This window comes from Hoplias malabaricus, chromosome 6 (genome assembly GCF_029633855.1).
Source record: "Hoplias malabaricus isolate fHopMal1 chromosome 6, fHopMal1.hap1, whole genome shotgun sequence".
In the NCBI taxonomy this organism is placed as follows: domain Eukaryota; kingdom Metazoa; phylum Chordata; class Actinopteri; order Characiformes; family Erythrinidae; genus Hoplias; species Hoplias malabaricus.
Genome location: NC_089805.1, coordinates 2,218,494 through 2,240,894, shown reverse-complemented (window position 1 = coordinate 2,240,894; position 22,401 = coordinate 2,218,494). Strand labels below are relative to the sequence as shown.

Here is a 22,401-nt window from a genome sequence, read left to right as displayed (position 1 = left end):
CTTCATTTATCCACATTGTTTTGATATTTCTGTTTTTCAGGAATTTAGAACATTAAATAAAATCTGACTCTGTTAAAATAAACTGGTAAACACTGGTAAACTGCAGATTGCAATAAAAACTATAAAAAGAGGAACTTTCAAACACTGTAACTTTCTTTATAATAGTTTCCAGTGTGTGGTTTAGGCAAATGGAGGTTATATGATTCTTCTGTTTTGATTCTATTAATTATTTACATTTTTGTTTAGTTAATTTCTTATTTTCTTGAATATTGTGTACACTACAGTAATGTACTAGTTGTTCAGCAGTCTAGATATTAAACAAACTGGAAAAGGTCTTACCTGCTATACTTCCAGCAGAGGTTAGATCCAGAGTGATGAAGTGATGCTTCAGGGAGTGAGAGGTGAAAAACACAACACAGAGCCCCTCCACTAATATAAGCAACCCCTCGCCTTCAAGAGACTTCAGTTACATGTGTCACTTCCTAGAAAAAGTCTGCATCCAGCAGCAGGACTTAACCGTAAAGCTACAGTATATCTACAGTCAATTGAAAAAAAAAACACTTCTGTAGTTTATTGAAAGATTATGTTCAAACTGCATTGTGTTTGACTTATTACTCATCATTACTACACATTTGATATCTAACAGAAACCTGTGTTCACTTTGTGTCACTAGCTTAAAGTTTTATTCTCTGGAGAGGGCATGTTAACATGAGCCAGTTGCAGTGAAAATGGGTAAAATGCAAATAAATCAGGAGGCATAGTCAGTGTGTGTAATCTTTCAGTTACAGCCAAAAATACACATCAATTCTGGCCACACACAACACATACAGATGGAACTAAAAGAGAGACCATGGGCAGTAGTATCAACAACTTTGCATTAGTTTCAAGTGTGTTACTCTTATGTGGATGTGTGTGTTCAGGGAACGATGTTCTCTGGGTCCTGGATCCTCTGAGCTCTATTTAGGTTTTAGCTATGCTCAGCTATGACTGTCTGAAAAGTGACTGTCTGAGTTGCTGTGTTCTGTGGCATTAGTAAGCAGATCTCCTGGGCAAACTGCAACAGTGTCTGTTACTCTAAACACACTTTAGTTACAATATTCATATGGCCAGTCATCAGTTACATTTTTTTTATTTATTATTTTTAGCACTTTTAAACTATGCAAACTACAACAAAGAAGGAAACAAGCTCCTAAGGCTGACTTTTGAACCATGTAATTAAATAAGCGCTGAAGGAATATGAACTGGAGTTTCCAGGCAATGACAAATAACAGAGAGAAACTGTATGAGTCAACACTAAACAGCTGAGTTCAATACCTTGACTGAGATTAATATAACTTTACAGTGTGTAGGTAAAGTGTGTATTTTCTATGCCTCGCCTTAACAAAGATAATAAATTATAAATATAGCCGCAAGCGGCAATCCAAGGGTCCAAGCACATGTCAGCACAATTACACCTTTAGCAGTTTGGGCCAACTAGGTTTTAAGCTGCTCCATAAGGAAAATGATCAATTTTACTGCAGGAAATAAAGTGTGGCAAAATTGTAATAAGAACAAAGAATTCAGCTGAGGACACTTCTAATGGGTCACTTCACCAACTTAATCAGCAGGTGGATTTGAACCTAGTTACAAAGTCAACGACCAATCAGGTTGCTCCACTTGTGGCATGAATCTTTTTGTGATTTCTTTACTCCATTTGAATTGGGATCAATACGAAATCAAACATGAAACACACCTAAATATTTAGTTTTTTCAGCACTGTTTATATTTGGTGTATGATTTTTATCTAATGTTTCTGGAAGATTTTGCGGCTGATTTTTAATTGATTTTAACGGTTTAATTCCATATTGATTTCAAAATTCTATTATTAATGTAAGTTCTACTTGGGCTCGCTCCTGAACACCTGCAAGACATTATTTCCTATTACGAGCCGCCTCAATTACTCAGATCACAGAGTACTTAACTTTTAACAGCTCCCAGAATTCAGAAGGCCTCAGCTGGGGGAAGAACTTTTTCTTATAAAGCCCCCAACTCTGGAATGATCTTCCAGAATATGTTCAGGACTCAGACATCTTCAAATCTAGGCTTTTTTTTTCAGTTTAGCTTTCAGTAGTTAATGTTCCCCCATAGATAAAGGCGGCAGATCCAGGGGTCTACGGACACAGGGAATTATAGCAAACTGAGACGCTGGTGTCGTCCGCCGCTTCACGCGATCACTCAGGTATGTCGACGGTGGAGCAGAGGGATGCCAGTGTTCCAGGATGCTCCTGCATCTGTGTGTCCTTCTGGTTCTCTCCTTTTAGTTAAAGCTGTCATAGTCAGATCTGCCGGAGTCATTAGACACACTCTGGAAATGTTCACATTTTCTGTTTTACATTCATCCAAACAGATCAAAACGAATTCCATCCCTCTACCTTTTTCCGAGCGGATGACTGCCCACCTGTCCATCTGGACGCTGATTGAATGATTGTCGAGCTCCTGCTCCCTGCTTCAGACCAGCTGCCCATGCTCTAGCTACTTGCACTTGCCTTGGATCAGCTGCCCACTGTACACTGACATTTTTATGGACTCTTACTTCTACTAATATTATTAATAAGAGTAATAATAATATCATCATCATTGTTGCTTACATTATATATATATACGGTGATTGTATCAGTACATGAGTATAACAGCAGACATATGTAATGGTATAGGGTCTTTTTATTTTTGTCAATAATTTGTCAGTAGATTGACCAGAGGAGGATAGGTTACCTACCGTCGCCCCTGGCTTCGTTTGGACAACACTAGAGAGGATCGTCTTCCTCCTTCTCTCAGGAAGCCACTGGAGGGGAGACTGAAGAACACACTGCAAAACAGAAATAGTGCAGAAAGTTAATACGTCAAACTACTTTTGTGTCATTGTTGGGATTTTTAGGTAAAACTATAGATGAATCTTAAACTAAGTGCTGCTTATATCTGTTTAAAACAAAACTGAATAAATAAATAAATTCTGAATTCCTTACATGCTGAAAGAGCATTGTGTTTATGCCTTTTCCTCCCTCTAACTGAAACCCTTGGAGAAAGCCCTAGTGACTCTGGAGAGGAGGGTCTCTCTCTGTGGTTCAGTAGAGGACTGGAGCGCACTGGGAGTCATTGGAGCAGAGAAAAACGCTGTCTGAAAAACTGTGAAACATGAAGAGTGTAGAAAGTTAGAATGGGAAACTGGCTCAAAGAAATCCTTCCACTTCAACCACTGTTCAACTCTTCTTTGGGACTCTAGTTTAACCTATAATTAGCAGCTGAAGTTAACTGTTAACTGTCCCGGTAAATGTAGGATGTCAAATGTGAATTCTGACTTGTGTATGAGGTGTACTTACATGCTTGTGTATTTATGCATTTGTCTCTATCTGAAACATTTAGAGAAAGCCCTAGTGATTCTGGAGAAGAGGGTCTTTCTCGGTGATTCAGCAGCAGCAGCTGTGGAAGTGCTGGGAGTCTCTGGGGAGGGGTTGGAAAATGATATCTGAAACACTGCAAAACAAGAGTGAAGAAGTTTACAAAAGTGAAACCAGGTAAAAGAAATCATTACCTGCTGTTAATCCAATCCTAAGCTTGTGTGTGTGTACGTTGTGTGTGTTTGTGTGTGTATGTACACTTACCAGCAGGAACAGGTCTGTTCTGGAGATAGTCCTCAGAGATAACAGCCAGTGGTTCAATTCTGTTTGATAGCTTTGAAAAAGAACGTTAAAATTAACATTACAACAACCCAAAAGATGCAGTGAAACAACTGTATTTAAGAAAGAGTTAACGACACTTCAATAACTTTGAACTCTGAGGGTCAGAAATAACATACTGTTACAATCCAACTCCAGAAATATCTCTCTCACCTTGAACCTGAGTTTTGGGGTCTTGATCCTGGGGAACCTGAACGGCAGGATTCGGTTCCCCGTGGATCGGCCTGGCCGACTCTCATCCTCAGTGACGGTGACTGAGTCCTGAGTCGTGTACACGATTTCTGTGCTGTACCTCTGAGGCGTGAGGGTGTTTTCTCTTCTTGCTTTTTGCTGTAGAGGTGCCGGTCCTGAATGTAGTCTACCACAGACTCAGGCAGCAGGTACCGGACGCTCTGGCCCCTGCAGAGAGCTTGTCTCATGAGAGAGGAGGAGATGTCGTTGGTCACCCACTCTCGGACGATGTGGATGTTCTCACGGTGCTGGTGGAGCAACTCTGACTGAGTGACTCGGCATCAGAGCCGCACCTGCTGATGACACCCACAATCTCTGCAATGTCTTCTGGAATCCAGAGGTTCGGCACACCAAAGGACTCCAGAAGATCAGCCCCACAGAGGAGCTTCAGCTCGGGGACGTCGGTGCTGTGTCCTAGGGACACACTCTCCCATTCTACTTCACTTCCCTCCTGTGTTGTCATCTCAGACTTCACAGTGTCCTGCTCTTCCTGGTTGTTTTCTCTTAGTAGTTTTTCATGGTGGTGCCTGAGGACCTTGGCCGTCTCCACCCACTCGGACTGCTGACTCTCCCAGTCATCCACAGTGATCCAGGAAGAGCTCTCCGTGGCTAATCTGGCCATTTCTACCCGATGCCAGGCCGCAATCAGGTCCTTCTTCACGTAGCCATCGCCTACAGGAGAGATAATTCCTTTCTCCACCTGGTATCTTCCAGTGCTCTCCAAATGATCCCGTGCCAGCTCGAACATTCGTAGGTGCATGTTAGTGATTGGGTTAAACGACCCACATGCCAAAAGAACGACTCGGGTTCTGTTCTGTGGCACAGACAGAGAAAAACACCACAGAATTAAATCATCTGCACAACTGTCACTGCAAAAAATATAATTAAAACTACAGGATTGTTCTCACTCATCTGTGAATTTAAGATATACACATGACATTTACAGATGGAAATTATAGTTCTTTAGCATTCAAAAAGTATTCTGCAGAATTGAAAATGAGACAGATTGTATTTTCTGAAAAAATATTAAATAATAATAATAATAACATACTCCTACGTTCTTGTTCATCATGGCATTGTTGTTGTTAGATTTCACAGTGAAACCTTCTCTGAACATAGCTGAAGTTCACTAATGCAGGCATGCAGACACAGGGAGAACACACCACACCCCTCACAGACAGTCACCCGGAGGAAACCCACGCAGACACAGGGAGAACACACTACACCCCTCACAGACAGTCACCCGGAGGAAACCCACGCAGACACAGGGAGAACACACTACACCCCTCACAGACAGTCACCCGGAGGAAACCCACGCAGACACAGGGAGAACACACCACACCCCTCACAGACAGTCACCCGGAGGAAACCCACGCAGACACAGGGAGAACACACCACACCCCTCACAGACAGTCACCCGGAGGAAACCCACGCAGACACAGGGAGAACACACCACACCCCTCACAGACAGTCACCCGGAGGAAACCCACACAGACACAGGGAGAACACACCACACTCCTCACAGACAGTCACCCGGAGGAAACCCACACAGACACAGAGAGAACACACCACACCTCTCACAGACAGTCACCCGGAGGAAACCCACGCAGACACAGAGAGAACACACCACACCTCTCACAGACAGTCACCCGGAGGAAACCCACGCAGACACAGAGAGAACACACCACACTCCTCACAGACAGTCACCCAGAGGAAACCCACACAGACACAGGGAGAACACACCACACTCCTCACAGACAGTCACCCGGAGGAAACCCACGCAGACACAGAGAGAACACACCACACTCCTCACAGACAGTCACCCGGAGGAAACCCACACAGACACAGGGAGAACACACCACACTCCTCACAGACAGTCACCCGGAGGAAACCCACGCAGACACAGAGAGAACACACCACACTCCTCACAGACAGTCACCCGGAGGAAACCCACACAGACACAGGGAGAACACACCACACTCCTCACAGACAGTCACCCGGAGCGGGAATCAAACCCACAACCTCTAGGCCCCTGGAGCTGTGTGACTGCGACACCTACCTGCTGCACCACCGTGCTGCCTTTACTGAAAAATACAGAAATAAATACATTTAAAATGTAATGATGTATTTCACAAGTCAGCTGGGAACAAACTGTTGAAAAATGCAAAAATAAGAGCTATTGAAAAAAATAAGAGTCTGAAGGTTAATTTCAAACATTTTGAGTTTTCTCTCTTGCTAAAAGACACTTATCCTGGTGATATCTGCTATTTATGGCTTTTCTTCACCAGGTGCCATTCAGTCTCTTCACAACAAGAAATCCTTGTAACAAGCCTTGTAATGTGTGAAGAATAAATATCTGTATTGTTCTGTGTTGGGTTGACATCATTAGGTCCAATAACGTGAGAGATTAATAGATTTATTTAGTTATTTTAATCGTTATAAAATTAATGACTGATTTTTTCATCAAAACAAGCCTTGTAATGTGTGAAGAATAAATATCTGTACATTTGTAAGTTGATGTGACATCATTAGGTACAATAAGGAAAGAGATTAATATTTGGATATTAACACTACGCTACCCGTTTTTTCTAGTAATTGTGCGACGGTCCCTAACACTGGAGCTGGGCGCAGGGGCAAAAACGGCGATAATCGGCTGCGCTTCTGGCTTAATCTCAGCAAGCACAGTTTAGTAAATAAAGGTTATGGACGTCATTTTTTGGTTTCTTTTGTTACGTTAAAAATCTGCAACTGTATCGGTGAATGTACGTTTGTAACCGGGGGGTTTAAAGGTTTCTGCAAGGAACGCCCCATAAGACGCTCGTCCGTGGGGTGGAATTGAATGAAACTCCATTAAAATGAGACCGGAGAGAGAAGTGTCTGTCATTGTTGCTGATAAATCGTCTTCGTTTTCGTTCGCACAATAAGCCGCTGAAGTGAACGAAAATACAATGGTTTTCCAGGTCATTGTTCATTTTGATAAAGAAAAAAAAAAAATTACTGTGGCTCAGACAGAATCAGAGGCACTAGCAACGACAGTCGGAAAGTTAAAGGAGTTATTTATACAACAATTTCCAGGAGCACCAGAGAAAGGTATGCATGACCAAAGCGCTTTATTGTTTATTACACATATAGAATCTAATTAGGTCATTTGTAACATCTAATTTAACAGAAATTACAATTCCTCAAATGTGTACATTTTAAAATTCTGAGAGCTACACTTTCCTTTACCTGGAATAATCCTTTTTTAGACAAGATGAGGATGGTCTTTGGAACGGAACAAATGGAGGACGACAAGACACTTGGCTATTATCGTATTGAGCATCAGTCTGTAATTATGTGTGTGGTGAAGATGCCTGGTGGTTATGGACTGGTGTGTACTTTGTATATTAAAAAATAATGTCTGTGATTAAATATTAGATTTATATTACTCGCTGTTACACACACATTACATTGATATTAATCCTGTGTCCACTGTTGTGTGTGCTTTCTTTTTCTTTAAGTCTGATGAAGAACGAAGATCCTATGCACTCGCAGACATACAACACAACAGGAGACATTATTGCAGCCTTCAATAGGTTTTCAAAGACAAATAATTAAATATTGATATCATCCTCTGTTTAGAGCCATGGTTCATATTACAGGGGGATTGTGTTGTCTGACCAGTGACGTCATTTGACTAGTTGTTACATAACTATATGTGTTTTCTTTAACCCAGTACCTTTCAGGTTCATGAAGAAAAGGGAGGTCAGAAAGTGGGAGGGTCACAGTAATATTTTGTATGATACGTGTGATGAAAGGTATGTTATAATAAACAGTGGCTTATAAAGATGTTCATACCCCTTGAACCTTTTCACATTGCATGGTCATGGATGTATTTGTCAACTTTTACTGGTCTAATTTTTTATTGTACTTCGAATAATCATTTTCTACAGTCAGTTTTTCTTGAGGAAGCTCTGGAACATTTCCAGCAGAATGAAGAGCTGTAATAAAAGAATAGAAATAAATGATATCCTGGCTCCACTCCACTCAATCGTTACAATAATTCTTCATAATATTTGTTCCACGTTGTTATAAGACCATGTAGTAAGTGGAATACTGTTGTGACATTTATTCATCAGAATGAGGTTTGTGTCTTGTGTTTATGAAAATGAAACTCTTTGATCACATTCTGCACTGTGGAATGGAGCAGAACTCGTCCAACTGAAGACGGTTAGAACATTCAACTGTGCTCCACAGAGTTTAAGAGAATTATTCTGATAATTACTTTCCTTGCATTGTAAGGAATGAGTCATCATTCTGATTAGAGCAGTACATTATCAGACCTCCAGAAGAACCAAGTGTGGGAATGTACGTGCAGGTTGGAGAAAATGAAAGCACCACAATTGCCCTGAAAAGACATAAAAGTTAAACATTTTCCACTGCAAACTGCTACTTTTACTTTCACGAATTCTATCAGTCATTGGAAGGTGGTACTGGGTTGCACCGACTGTTCTCATTTAGAGTCGTACTGCGACTAGATTACAGTTTTACTCAGTTGTGTTAACATTCATTCATTCATTGTCTGTAAGCGCTTATCCAGTTCAGGGTCACGGTGGATCCAGAGCCTACCTGGAATCATTGGGCGCAAGGCGGGAATACACCCTGGAGGGGGCACCAGTCCTTCACAGGGCAACACACACAGGGGCTAGAGCGAGAGCTCATCACCCATGTCCTCTTTTTCACCATCTCAGATCTGGTCACCCTATATAAATATGAAATATCTGAGTGCTGAGTTTCTTTCCTGACTCTTTTTCCTCCATGGCCAAGAAACTGAGTTCATTCACAGCAGTATGGCAGGAGATGAGAGGAGCAGGTGTTCAGAACTTTCTTCTGTATCCAGCAACTTTGAAAGTCGCAGTGAATGGAGAAAACAAAATACTGTATGATCCAAAGGAATCTTGTCAGTTTCTCAGCTGTAAACCCCAGTTGAATTAGTCCAGTATGGAGGTTTAGGATAAATACGAAGGTATGATTTAAGAGGTAGTGTTAGGGTTGGTATCAGATGAAGTGGACTCTTAAGAAAACATAAATGCTTATTTTTACTATCTTTTTAAAGATGTAGGTCTTTCTGTTTGTTTCTTTTGTGTTTGAACAATGTAGGTTTTACAATGACTACTTTATTGTTAGTTTTATGCAGAATGCTAAGGGCTGCAGCTCCCAGACAGCGAGCACATATCAGTCCACTGGTGTAAAAAAGTTGGCACACCACTGAATGTAGACCACTGCTGGTCCACCATTGGACCACTCAGATTACTGTCCTGTACAGGATATAACTCATTTATAATCACCTCCAACAGATTTTACATTCACAGAGACTTTTATTTTGAAACACAATCTAATTCTGCCATGTGCCAGAGTGGCTCACCTTCACACACAACAAATGAGAGATGAGACCGGGCTTTAATTAGAAAAGCTTCTTCTCAATGTACTTTATTATTACAGTTCTTAACGTATCCATAACACGGCGTTATACTATACCTCTGTACACTCGTTATAATAATCCTTTATTCATAATGATCTTTGTTTGTTTACTCTGGTGTCGACTAGAGTAGGATGGGTTCCTTTTTTGAGTCCTGGTGCCTCAACAAATTTCATTGGCTTTCTTACATGACATTACAGCCATTTAGTTCAAAAAGGACCAACTACATATCTCTGCAGGCCGGAAACCAGCAAGTGGGAGGAGCGTACGCAGCAAGTGGGCGGAAACCAGCAAGTGGGCGATCTATGTTTTGTGGGAAGGCGAATGTAAGAAAAGCAGTCTTTGTGATTTGAAAAAAGGGCATAGTTTCTCTCCAACAGAACTGGATACCTTCTACTGTTTATAGTTTAAAACATTAGGTTTCAGTGAAAACAAAATACATAGCACTTCTGATATTTTAATTATATAATTATGTTAATCTGATTATGAGGTGAACTGCAAACTTATGAAATCCATTAGGTCTCTCATGTCCACAATCAGAACTATAGGACTGTGTTATCTGTTTTGTACTCAGCACAGTATTGGATCAGTTTAAATGTGTAAACCCTTAAGTAACACTTATGGCCCACTGTTCAAATAAATATTTAAAGCAGCTCCTCTCCATTAATGGACAATGGGAGAAATGGTGCTAATCATTAGTAAATAATCATAATATTCAGTAAACCTCCCATGAGCCCTCAGTCATAGTGGGTGTATATGACACTAGAGTCAGTGCCTGTAGCTACAAGGTGAACTTAATCAGATGGAAGTTCGCTGTAATGTAGTTATGGTTTAATGAATTCCAAGATAGTGGTGCAACCTTTCAGGAAATGTGGCTCAACATAACACTAAGAATATAAACAGACATTCAGAGAAGTTCACTGTACTTCATCTAGTTCCTCTGTGTGGTTTTAAATGATTCTTTATAGAAGTATGTCCTTGTTGTAGAGTATTATGTGTTACTCTTTGTGTTCAGAGGATCACACACGCTTTGATTTAGCGTCAGAACCAGGTCCTGGAACACCCTACTCACAAAATTAGTTGAATCAAGTTTGTTTGAACAGATAGAATAGGATCGGAGTTGGAATAACACTGGCTCAGACTGTCAGAAAGACTCCCTTTATTATTACCTGGATTGTGTAGTGAATTTGTAGAAGGACTATCATTCATTCATTCATTCATTGTCTGAAACTGCTTTTCCAATTCAGGGTCGCGGTGGGTCCAGTCCAGAGCCTAACCGGAATCACTGGGTGCAAGGCAGAAAAATTTTTGGACACCAGTCCCTCACAGGGTGACACACACACACACATTCACTCACACTGAGTCGCCAATCCACCTACCAACTCCTCACAGACCGCCACATAGAGTGTGGCTCAAACCCACAACCTCCTGGTCCCTGGAGCAGTGTGACTGCATCACTACCTGCTGCACCACAGCGCTTCAAATTATTTTAATACAGTTCATTAATTCAGTTTAATTTATTTCAGAAATACACCATATGTACAAATATTTGAGGACAAATTTGTAATGAATGTATTCCACATTAAGTTGCACACGTTACTAACACAGACGTGCACACACTGCCTTTCTGATCCCTGTAGAGCAGCGGTCCCCAACCACCGGGTCGCGACCCGGTACCGGGCCGTGGGCCATTAGGTACCGGGCCGCACAGAACGTTTGATTTTTTTTTATTGATTATCAGTCTAAATGTTGATGTTTTATTTGAAAAAGTGACTTCTGTGCGTCATTCCGCGTCATACATGCGTAACCCACGGACGGCGAAAGAATGGATCCGCGACCCATTTGTAAACAAACCTGGTGAATGGAGCCTGTCCGTGCTAGAAGATGTTGTGAAAAATAATTTTATTACTTTGTGTTAGTGGACAAATATCCTTAAATGATGATTAGTTAAAATTAGAAAGTATAATTACATATTCATTGTATGAAACCTTGTATTCATATGAATGATTAACCAGTATTTTAACCATGCATTTAAACAGTTTACAATCTGCACACTAACTGACATGCTGACTCAGTGTTTACACCTTTCTAAATTCTTAGACCTCTCTGTACTTAGGAAACACATAAATTACAACTGTTAGCCAAAAGGGGGAGTTGAACTTTAGGGCATCTCAGTGACCTTAAGTCCATTAGTGACCCCTCTGAATCTTGGTGACAGAAAAGGAGTGTGGGTAATAAAACCTACAGAGTCAGAAGGGCATGATGAGTGTTTTGGGGTCATAGGTGCATGGGAAACCTGCACGTGAGGAACCTGAGTACTAACATGTCTTATTATGCATATTAATATATGTTAATCAGCCAGAAACGCCTTGCCAGCAGGGTATACGTCATTTGGGGTATAAAACTGTGGAGTCAGATGGGAAGGTCAGAACTTTGCGTGGAAGGGCACTAGGTTGCGTTTCTTATGTATTAGTTCTCCTGGTTCCAGTATTAAAATAAATACTTTGATTTGCTTTGAACTTCACTCGACTGGTCTTTGTGAAACTTCCGGAACGAGCACGCCTCCTTGAGGAGGAAGGTTGTATTTTGGATCTTTGGAGGTCTTCTAAATTTTAATTACTTTGGGAACGGTCCAAAAAGAACATTTAATTCTTCAAAGAGGATCAACTGCTGGACATTGCAAATGACGGTGGCCTTAAAAGTATGTTTCAAACAACAACTGTGCCAGTGTTCTGGGTTAAAATCGAGGCAGAATAATCCTGAGATCGCCCAAAACGCATTGAAAGCCCTGCTTCCATTTCCAACCACTATCTTTGTGACCGCAACCAAAACGAAACTACGGAACAGACTGAACGTACGGAACACACTTCGGGTGTCACTGTCTCTCATTATTCTGAGATGGGACCGGCTCGTTGCAGAGAAACAAGCTCAGGGCTCTCTCTAATTGACATTATTATTATTATTATTTGATTGATGTGTTCACCCTTTTTTAGAGAAATGACCAGCACTGTCACTAGAATCGAGTTTAGTTTTTTATTATAATTATTTCTTACTAGAAAGGATTTTCGTTCTAAAATAAATATTTTCATTTACAGAGATGTTGTTGATTATTAATGTATGAACAAAAGGTTGTTTATTGTGTGTTGATGTTTGCATTTGACATAAGACCACTGCGGATGATTTATTATTTGATTACGTCATTAACGATTATCGAGCAAGGCCTGAGCATATGAAACCGGTCCGTGAAAATATTGTCTTACATGAAACCGGTCCGTGGTGCAAAAAAGGTTGGGGACCGCTGCTGTAGAGAAACACTGACAATAGAACTGGATTCTGTGGAGTAGAGAAACATGAACCTAACGCCAGGCGAGGAATATACAGCCCCCCAGCACTGAGCTGTGCTGATGAACCCATGTTTACTGTCATGTGTCTTGTTAGGAAGTGAGTAGTAAGCTATATGTGAGTAAACATTATCATTCTCAGTGTGGTCTCAGTTAAATGGTTATTCTCTTTATTTATTGCAAGAATTTCACACATTAATCCAACCACAGACACGTCTGTGAATCACATAAGGCTCCATATAATGTACTCAATGTTTACAAGGTACAATATTAACACTGAACACAGAACAGTTGTTACATGGTCACCAGGCACACAGCTGTACGACAAAACACACAATAATCAAACACAACGTCCCAAACTCACTGACATTCTCTTACACTTCAAACACTGCTCAAACAGAGCAATCTGAGCTGCATTAGTTATGGAAATGTGTTAGAAGAAAGAAAATAACTAGGAGACCTATTTTGTGCAGGGCATTTTACACAGAGCAGGACGTCACAGTGAACCAGCCTAGGTTTCTAAAAGTATCAAACTATACACACTGTCTGAACTGTGGTGTATAAGGGGCCCTGCAGTCTGTATCTGTGCCTTAAGAATTGAGGTGAGGGGCCAGCTACAGTCCAGTTTACATGCCTTAAAAATTCTGGGGTGAGGGGCATGGCGTAACCACAAACATCGCATTGACCCTGAGACCCTGCTCATCAACACAAGCTTTTAGAAACAGCTCCATATCAGCCCTGTTTTTAAAAACAAATAAAAAGGGTTCTTTAGCCTCTGGGCCATCTCCAGAGCCTTTATGCCAACTACATATCTCTTGTTTGAGTCGTGCTTTAAATGTTCTTCCGCGCCCACTTGGAGCTGCCTCAGGCCTGCAGAGATACCCTTCTCAAAAAGGATGGGTTCACTACTGCTATTGTTTAACCAGACCAGCAGGTGGCGCCAAGACCTTACTCTCGCTCTCTCTCTCTCTCTCTCTCTCTCTCTGTGTGTGTGTGTGTGTGTGTGTGGCGCGCATGTGTTAGTGACATTTGATCAGACAGTGCACACACACACACACACACACACTGTTTCAAAACAGACATAATAACAGAGGGAAACACTGCCCAGTGTCCAGCGGGTCTCTGATGTGGGTGTAAGTTCAGTTCTCCGTCATGGATGGATCAGGTAGGAACATAAAACAATATTTTATCTTTTGCTGCATTAAGCTCAGACAGCTAAAGTTAGCTCGTTCAGCCACATTTAGCTTGTTTTGTTAGCGAAAGGACGTCTGTGGTTAGATAACATTAGCTCGCTGAGTTAGCGGTGTTCTTTGTTGAAATCACAAACCGTTGGTTACAGTGCAGTCTGCCATTTTGTGAGCTGTCGCTAACCTTCGTTATATTTAGAGCACTGCTGTTTAATTAAGAGTAGCTTAATGCTGTACGAGTTTAGATCTTGTTTATCTATTGTTTCATGTTGATTAATGTATATGTTAAAGTTACTAATACCATTAATACTCAGTGTATCTATTTTTGTTATTCACTATTGCAGATATTTACTATGTAAGTTAGAGCTGAAAGCCCTGCTTGATTAAGCCCTTAAACATTGGTCTATATAAAACATTATATACTATTTTTTGTGATATTTATATTGGTTATTCTGTTTGTTAATCACCCAGAAAGAAGGACCTTTAATTACCCAAAAGTGAACATTCCTAAAGTTAGCTAGTATTTAATCAGTGTTGTTTTTCCATGTTGAATGTTGGACATTAGCATTCCTAATAAATTCCTCCCTTTTGTCATCAAATAAAACCCTACAAAAATATTTCTAATCATCAATATCACATATTTAGAAGTAATTTTTCAAGACAAAAAAAAAGCCCCTAAAGTCATATGTGCATGTATATATGGTTACTTTTAATTTCCATAATCACAATGGCACATCACAACTACACTTTATGTAAATTATGTAAATAATGTTATATATTGCACTTCTGATTAGATGCTAACTACATTTCATTGGCCCTGTACTTGTACTCTGCACAATGACAATAAAGTTGAATCAAATCTAATCTAATCTAAAGTTGGCTCAGCCGTAGCTCTGCACTTTCACCATCATTCATCGTGTGTGGATCTGTATAAGATCGTCCCATCCACCGTTCGCCCAAACCCCCGGCTCTGTGAATGAACAGAACTGGTGTCTTTGGTTTATTATGTAAGAAACCCTGGTTGTCATCTATTGGAGTGTGCTTTGGGAATCCTCCAGTTTCAAAGCAGCCAAACCATAGACTACTTATTTTGCTCCTAATGCATCTTCTGCCATATAAAATACACACTATGGCCATGTTAACTATGTTTATAAATGAATATTTATACAAATAAACAAATCTTGATTTCCACTGTTTTTAAAATCTTAGATTTGTTTGCACTTAAAATGTTGCATTGAATGTACTTGATTCAAATATGTACATGAATGAAGTGCACTGTCTGTACCAAGGTTAAAGACACTTTAAGGCTCGCTCATTACGGACTTAAATGTTCTTTGTGCATGCACATCTTGTATAGTCTCCATAGAGCTCCATATTTTCTGTAGCAGAAGCACTCAAGTTCAACAGGTGCAATGCCAAGTGTGGGTTAAAGGGTCCTATCAGTAGCCATTGGACTGAGGATCAACTGTTTTCCGTGGAGTAATGAAGCACTGCTCAATCCCTTTGAGTTAAACTGGTGGTTGTGATTTAGAGCTTCATCGGTACCTAGCCTCTATAATGTTAATGTGTCAACATACCAGTTTATACAGAAATCCCTTATACAACTTTTTGTATAAAGCCATCCCAGAAGTGTAGAAGCTGTTACTGCAGTAAAGACAGGCAAATTACCCAGTAATACCTTTAATTGTAAACATATGGGATGAGCAAGTTTTTACAAATTTTTGGCCATATTGTGTATTTCATTTAAAATTTCTAGCGCAAGCATCTACAAGCTAAAATGTATTGAATTATTTTTTAGATAGACATTGTTTAATGAAAGAATACAGATAAATATGGTTACCTGAAGAATTCCTTCAAAAATATTATTATTTTTATATTTATTTTTCCATATTTTTCACAGAGAAGCCCAGTGGGAGTGGTTATGATGAAGCACAGGGACAGATTGAGGATGAGAAAGAGGAGGAACTTAGGCTTGTGCTGATTGGACGGACCGGCTCAGGAAAGAGTGCTTCAGGGAACACCATCTTGGGGCGATGTCACTTCCTGTCTGAGTTGAGGCCAAGCTCAGTGACGCGAGTGTGTGAGCAGGCCACTGCTGAACTTTCTCAGGATGAGGAAGGCTCCAGCAGGAGAAAGAGAGTGGTGGTGGTGGACATGCCGGGTTTTGGAGACACTCGCTTGGATGCAGGTCTGTTTCAAATCAGGGCTGTGTAGTCATTTCTTAATCAGTATCTCATTGTTGACTTTTGCCGTACTGACATTCCAGTAGGAAGGACCTAGTCGCAAGGTATATTAGTGGCTACTGTGGGCATGCAGAACAATCACAGGTGTTAGTGGGTATTTAAAGTATCCATGTAAGCCAGCATTTTAATTTAATTTAATTAATTGTTTGGTTTAAATAAAATCACAGTCAAATTGATCAGAAATTAGGAATTAAAATCTCTGACTTCATATTTTAACTTATTTAGGGTGACTTTGTACAGAGCAACTAGTTGCATGCTGTAAATTTTTTGACAGTTACATAAAGTAACGGCTTATCCAGTTCAGGGTCACGGTGGGTCTAGACCTTACCCGGAATCACTGGGCACAAGGCAGGAACACACCCTGGAGGGGGCACCACTCCTTCACAGGGCAACACACACACACACCTATGGACAAGTTTGAGTCACCAATCCACCTACCAACGTATTTTTGGACTGTGGGAGGAAACCGGAGCACTTGGAGGAAACCCACGCAGACACAGGGAGAACACACCACACTCCTCACAGACAATCACCTGGAGGAAACCCACACAGACACAGTGAACACACCACACTCCTCACAGACAATCACCCGGAGGAAACCTACACAGACACAGAGAGAACACACCACGCTCCTCACAGACAGTCACCTGGAGGAAACCCATTCAGACACAGGGAGAACACACCACACTCCTCACAGACGGTCACCTGGAGGAAACCCACACAGACACAGGGAGAACACACCACACTCCTCACAGACAGTCACCCGGAGGAAACCCACACAGACACAGGGAGAACACACCACACTCCTCACAGACGGTCACCTGGAGGAAACCCACACAGACACAGAGAGAACACACCACACTCCTCACAGACGGTCACCTGTAGGAAACCCACGCAGACACAGAGAGAACACACGACACTCCTCACAGACAGTCACCCGGAGGAAACCCACGCAGACACAGAGAGAACACACCACACTCCTCACAGACAGTCACCCGGAGGAAACCCACGCAGACACAGGGAGAACACACCACACTCCTCACAGACAGTCACCCGGAGTGGGACTTGAACCTATAACCTCCAGGTCCCTAGAACTGTGTAACTGCGACCCCTACCTGTATTTTAATATCTCATTTTGTTATTATATAGGATATGCATTTTTATTTAATTTTTCAATATCAGCTACACATAAAATAGCAATAAGATTATATCAGTAGTTAGCCAGACTAGCAGCTTGTATTTTAACAATACCATTTTTAATTCTATATAGGGTATGCATATTTATATAATTTTTCATTATCATTTACGTTTGTAAACCTCTTATCTATCTACCTCTCTGTCCATCTATATATCTATCTGTCTGTGGTTCATCTTATTGTACATCTGAGATTTTAATCTGTGTCTCCATGTGTTAAGCCCTTGAAAATGAATATTACAATATCCATTATGGTGGCACTTGATGTCTCAATGTAAAGTACTGAAGATTTATCTAGAAGCACATCTTGGTTTCACTTTTGTAATTTTCATCTTTTGAGTCCCAGTGGAATTTGTTTTTTATGGAATATAAGGTAGTGAGGACAAATGAGAACACAATCACTACTAATAACATTTTGTTTTACTGTTTTACTGCATTTAAGATTAAAAACATATGTCATATTAAATGTTGAGTATATTGAATATTTTGTAAGGCCATGTAGCAGTGATTAAGTGCAGAAATAATTGCAGTATCCTGTTTTTGTCTTTGAAGGTGTAGTTAATTCTGAAATTGCCAAATGTGTGGCGCTGAGTGCTCCTGGACCTCACGCCTTCCTGCTCGTTCTCCCCTTGGGTCGCTACACAGAGGACGAGAATCAAGCCGCCCTACAGATGGTGCGGGTGTTTGGAGAACGGGCTCTACAGCACCACACGGTGGTTCTTTTCACCCGAGGAGATGACTTAGAGGACAGCAGAGGTGGGATAGAGAACTTTCTAGGTCAGGAAGAAGGCCCAGAGCAACTGAAGGCTTTACTCCAGACTTGCGATGAGCGATATCATGTTCTAAACAACAAGGAACCGGGAAACAGAAAGCAGGTGAAGACACTGATAAGAAAAGTAGAGAAGATGGTGGAAGAAAATGGAGGACAGTTCTACACTAGTGCCATGTTCCAGCAGGCTGAGCTTGTCATCCGAGAGGAAGAGAAGAGGCTGATGAGAGAACGAGGAGAAGGAGAAGGACAAGAAGAAATGGACAGTGCCAGTGGAGGGTTAGCTTTACCTAAAAGAAGGAGGATGAACCAAGAGGAAGGACTGAGAAAGAGGGATTTGGAGAGCAGACAGGATGTGGGCGATAAGGAGGAGAAACAAAGGGAAGGGAGAATGAGTGAAGTGCAGGATAGAGGTGTGAAATGGTGGGAGAGAGAGAAGAAAAAAGGAGGCAGGCACCACTCACTCCAACTAGCAGTTAGCCGCTTCCGCAGAGAAGCAGCTCTGTCTCAGAAGGTTCTAGACCAAGTGAAAGTGTTAGTGGCAGCTGGAGCAACAGGAATGGCAGTGGGGGCTGTTTTTGGAGCCGCTGCCCCTCTCGCTATGGCAGCGGGAGCTTCAATGGTGGGGAATTCAGTGGGGTTGGTTGGGGTATCTGTGGCAGGAAGCGGTGTAGGTAAAGCTCTTGGTGCTATTGTAGCTGCAGCGACTGGAAAAACAGCAGTAGCTGTAGGGGCTGCTACTGGAGGGGTTCTGGGGGGATCTATGGGGGCTCTAGCTGGGGCAGAAGCAGCTGGGCCTAGGGAGGCTGCACTGGATGCCCTGGGACAGGTGAGCACAGTGGGGGCTACAGTGGTGGGTGTGGCTGCAGGAGTGGGTGGAGCTTTGGGGGCAGGAACAGTAATGGGGGCTGCGTTGATTGGAGCTGAAGCTACAGCTGTTGCTGCACCACAGGCAGTAACCACTGCGGGGGCTGTAGGAGGGGCTCTGCAGGCAGTGGGGGCTGTGTCTGTACCAGAGGCAGCGGCTACAGGGGGCGCTGTGGGAGGTGCTGTACAGGCAATAGGGGGTGCTGCATGCAATGGTCAGGGCGGTTTAGCTGCTAGCAGTGGGCTTACGGGTGCTTTTAACACGGTGGGAACCACAGCACGGATTGTAACGACGTTGACAGAGATTGGGAAGGCAGTTGCAGGAATCGTGGTGGCTGGAGGACTTGTGGTAAAGGTGGTGAAGGAAAAGGTTCGATCAGCAAGTGATAACACAGAGAGGCACTCCTATGAGATCTACTGGAACAAATGAAGGACTGTTATAAACTTAGCTTTAGCCTGGGAGCACTTTGAGTGGTTATGATCATATATTATCATATCATATATTTTGGAGGTAAATTTTTTTCCAGAGTATTTTTGTAGTATTTCTATTCGCCTGTTGATTCTGAAATTTTAGGACAATGCAAAGTGTAGCTGGAGTTTATATATTATGCTTAAAAAAATCATCAAAATATGTCAATTTTCCATTTCATGGTGCCTACTCGCTTGATTTCCCTGGTCCCTCGTAGCTTTTCCTTTAGCACAGCTCTACCACCTCAAAATGTAGCTGGTGATGTTGCAAAACACTGTCTCAACGGCAACTGCGAGCTTTGGAAACCACAACAAACGGCAATGGGTATGTTACGCATTGTTTACTCATCATTTATTCAAGTGTTGTTGATTTTTTTCCTTCCTTGTTGCACTGCCCAACTCTCTCTGAATCCTTTTGCCAGCCACCAATCCAAGCAGCATTTGATTTTCTTCCAAGGTCCACGGTGTAATTATAGAAGCTGTCATTGTTAGTTGGATAAAAACAAATGCAATCTCTGCTGTGGCTTGGAGATTTTACAATTGGCTTGTTTGCGATGTCATGATTGATAAGTCTCTCTGGCCAATCAGCACGCTAAACAGTGTTACCCATCACGTTTAGTCCCGTGCTTGGCTCCTTTGGAACCATGAGCGAACGGGTACTAAAAATGCCTAATGTAAGAGCACAAATTCTGAGTAAAGCCAAGCTGAGTTGAGTAGGTGCCATGCAGTGGAAAACCACAAACTGATGCTGGAATGCAATGTTTTTGCTTATCGCCAACTGCATTGCATTTACTTGAAAATAATGGCTTTCTAACTCCAGTCCAAGCTTAAACTCATTAAACCGCAAGCAAATAAATCACAGAGCTTATGATTTAGAAATGTTGTTAAAGTAATTAATCATTTTGTTATTAAATACTTAATTATTCATTGTTAAATATACAGCTTACTGTTAATTACTCAGTATCTGTTTTGAAATTACTCTGTAGTTACAAAGATGAATAATGAGAATAGTCATAACCCGATGAAAGGTCCTTGAGGTTTTATGGGTTAACTTAAAGGCTAAGCAGCAGCTCTATGAAAGTGTCAAACAAATAAATACAGTGGAATTTGAGTTCCTAACTTGTGTTTATTGATAGTCAGAAAACATGTTATTTCTTACTAATTGAACGAATAAGGTTTAAAAGACAGTTGTCTAATAACTCTAATAGGCGTCTTGCCTGTGACGTAGATGGTGGACAACAACTCTAGAAGCTGCACTTAATTTAATGCAGAATGACGAAAAGGTGTGTTGTTTTTGGCTGCAATCATTCAATGTACAGTGGGACATCTGTGAACAAATGGCCCAAAATCCCAAAATATCCAGAAAATGGACTAAATTTGTCCACTTTAAACGGGCACTTTGGAAAGGACCATCCGCTCACTCCGTTATCTGTAGCTCATTTCACTGGCGCTTTTCCAACAATATGGGCATGTAAGGACACCAACGAAAGGTGTTCAAGAGCCTCTGTAACATGGAGGTAAACAGGGTAAGGACACTCACTTCGCCTGTTTTAGTTGGTGTTAGTTAACGTTAGCTTGACTTGCTAAACTCGGTGGCTCAGATTATACTCGGCTACGTAGCTGCATTACGGAGGTTTATAGTGTCGGATGAATTCGAGTTCGACTTCGATCACATTTACAAGAATAACGGTACCTCTACATTTGAGTTTAGCTTATTGCTAGGCTATTGTCATGAATAATGTTGGTTATTTAGCTAGATACTGTCAAAACAGTCAGTCATAACGGTGTTTTACCGCGGCGTTGTTCAGCTGTTGTCCACCGGTGACGTCACGGTTGCGTTCAAGAATTTCCGTAGCGAGCTCGGGTTTTTCTGTCAATTTAATAAAATTGTCAGTTTTAAAGCAAATTAAGCAGCTATTTTCATTTTAATTCATACTTATATCTGTCAGTAACTACAATAATGTGGAATATTCATGGAGGTCCATTAAGTGGTGCTTAGCCTTTAAGTTTAACAGGTTATTTATTCAAAAATTGTTGGAGAAAGGAAGAAAAATGTCAATGATTTTGATCAACCTGATTTATATTACCACAATGTTTATTCAGTCAATAATCTTGTGCTAAAATACCAGATTAAATCTGGTATTTGTACATCTGTAATGTTTACTTATTAAACATAAGCACAGTTAGGAGGACTGATATTTGCAGTGCTGTTTGATTGTATAGTTCTTTGCACTTTTGTGGTTACAGCCAGTACACTTTACACTTGCAAAGATTGTTTGGTTATTTGCTTGACATTTATAAACAGAACTGCATGTTTGTTAGATACACCTGACTAGTACCACCTCATCAGTGGTGTTTCTGATAGAATGTCAGATAAGTATATGTAGGAACATGGAGGACAGGAAGTGGACACTGTATAGATATACAGGCTGTTCATGTGGTAGTTTGATGTTTCTTAAACTCTCAAACTATAAGCTTTAAAAAGATGTGGTGCTCTTTTCTGTGGAGTTTCCGTCACTTCTTCTTCACATCAAGGCATTTGGGTTCATCTCTGTAAGGGTTCACACAGTAAAAAGGTACAGTAGAGGTACATTTATTGGTCACTAAAAGCACAAAGAGTGTAAATGTACCTTTTAAAGGTACAACAGTGGTTTTAAAGTTCAGTTGTGTTCCCTAAAGGTACATTACATTTTCTTCTCCATGAGGAGAGGTGAATATTTGTAATCTTTCATTAAAGAACTGTAAAACAGCATAAAGAACATAAGACTTGAGATGAAATGGGGCATATAAAATCAACAAATCTCTTATTAAAATAAAATATAGCACAATTACATTCCTTAATTAGAGGTACGTAAGAAGTGTCCTTGAGGCTACCACCACAAGTGACAGTTTTTTTCTGACAGTGCGTTGTTTGAAGTATACAAAACTA

At 41.1% G+C, this 22,401-nt stretch overlaps 1 protein-coding gene, 1 long non-coding RNA gene and 1 pseudogene across 2 annotated transcripts; 2 read left to right on the top strand and 1 right to left on the bottom strand.

Moving 5' to 3' along the window:
• Window positions 1-3,382: 3,382 nt before the first annotated feature.
• Window positions 3,383-5,061, bottom strand: LOC136699391 (nicotinamide/nicotinic acid mononucleotide adenylyltransferase 3-like; annotated as a pseudogene).
• Window positions 5,062-6,596: 1,535 nt separating this feature from the next.
• Window positions 6,597-7,919, top strand: LOC136700304 (uncharacterized). The gene is made up of 3 exons (XR_010803713.1): window positions 6,597-7,034; window positions 7,193-7,314; window positions 7,445-7,919. It is a non-coding gene; the product is annotated as an uncharacterized lncRNA (long non-coding RNA).
• Window positions 7,920-13,777: 5,858 nt separating this feature from the next.
• Window positions 13,778-19,434, top strand: LOC136699390 (uncharacterized). Its single transcript, XM_066674087.1, has 3 exons — window positions 13,778-13,908; window positions 15,831-16,118; window positions 17,921-19,434. The coding sequence occupies exons 1-3, from the start codon at window positions 13,896-13,898 to the stop codon at window positions 19,432-19,434; spliced, it is 1,815 nt and encodes a 604-aa protein (XP_066530184.1). The 5' UTR covers window positions 13,778-13,895.
• The last annotated feature ends 2,967 nt before the right edge of the window (window positions 19,435-22,401 follow it).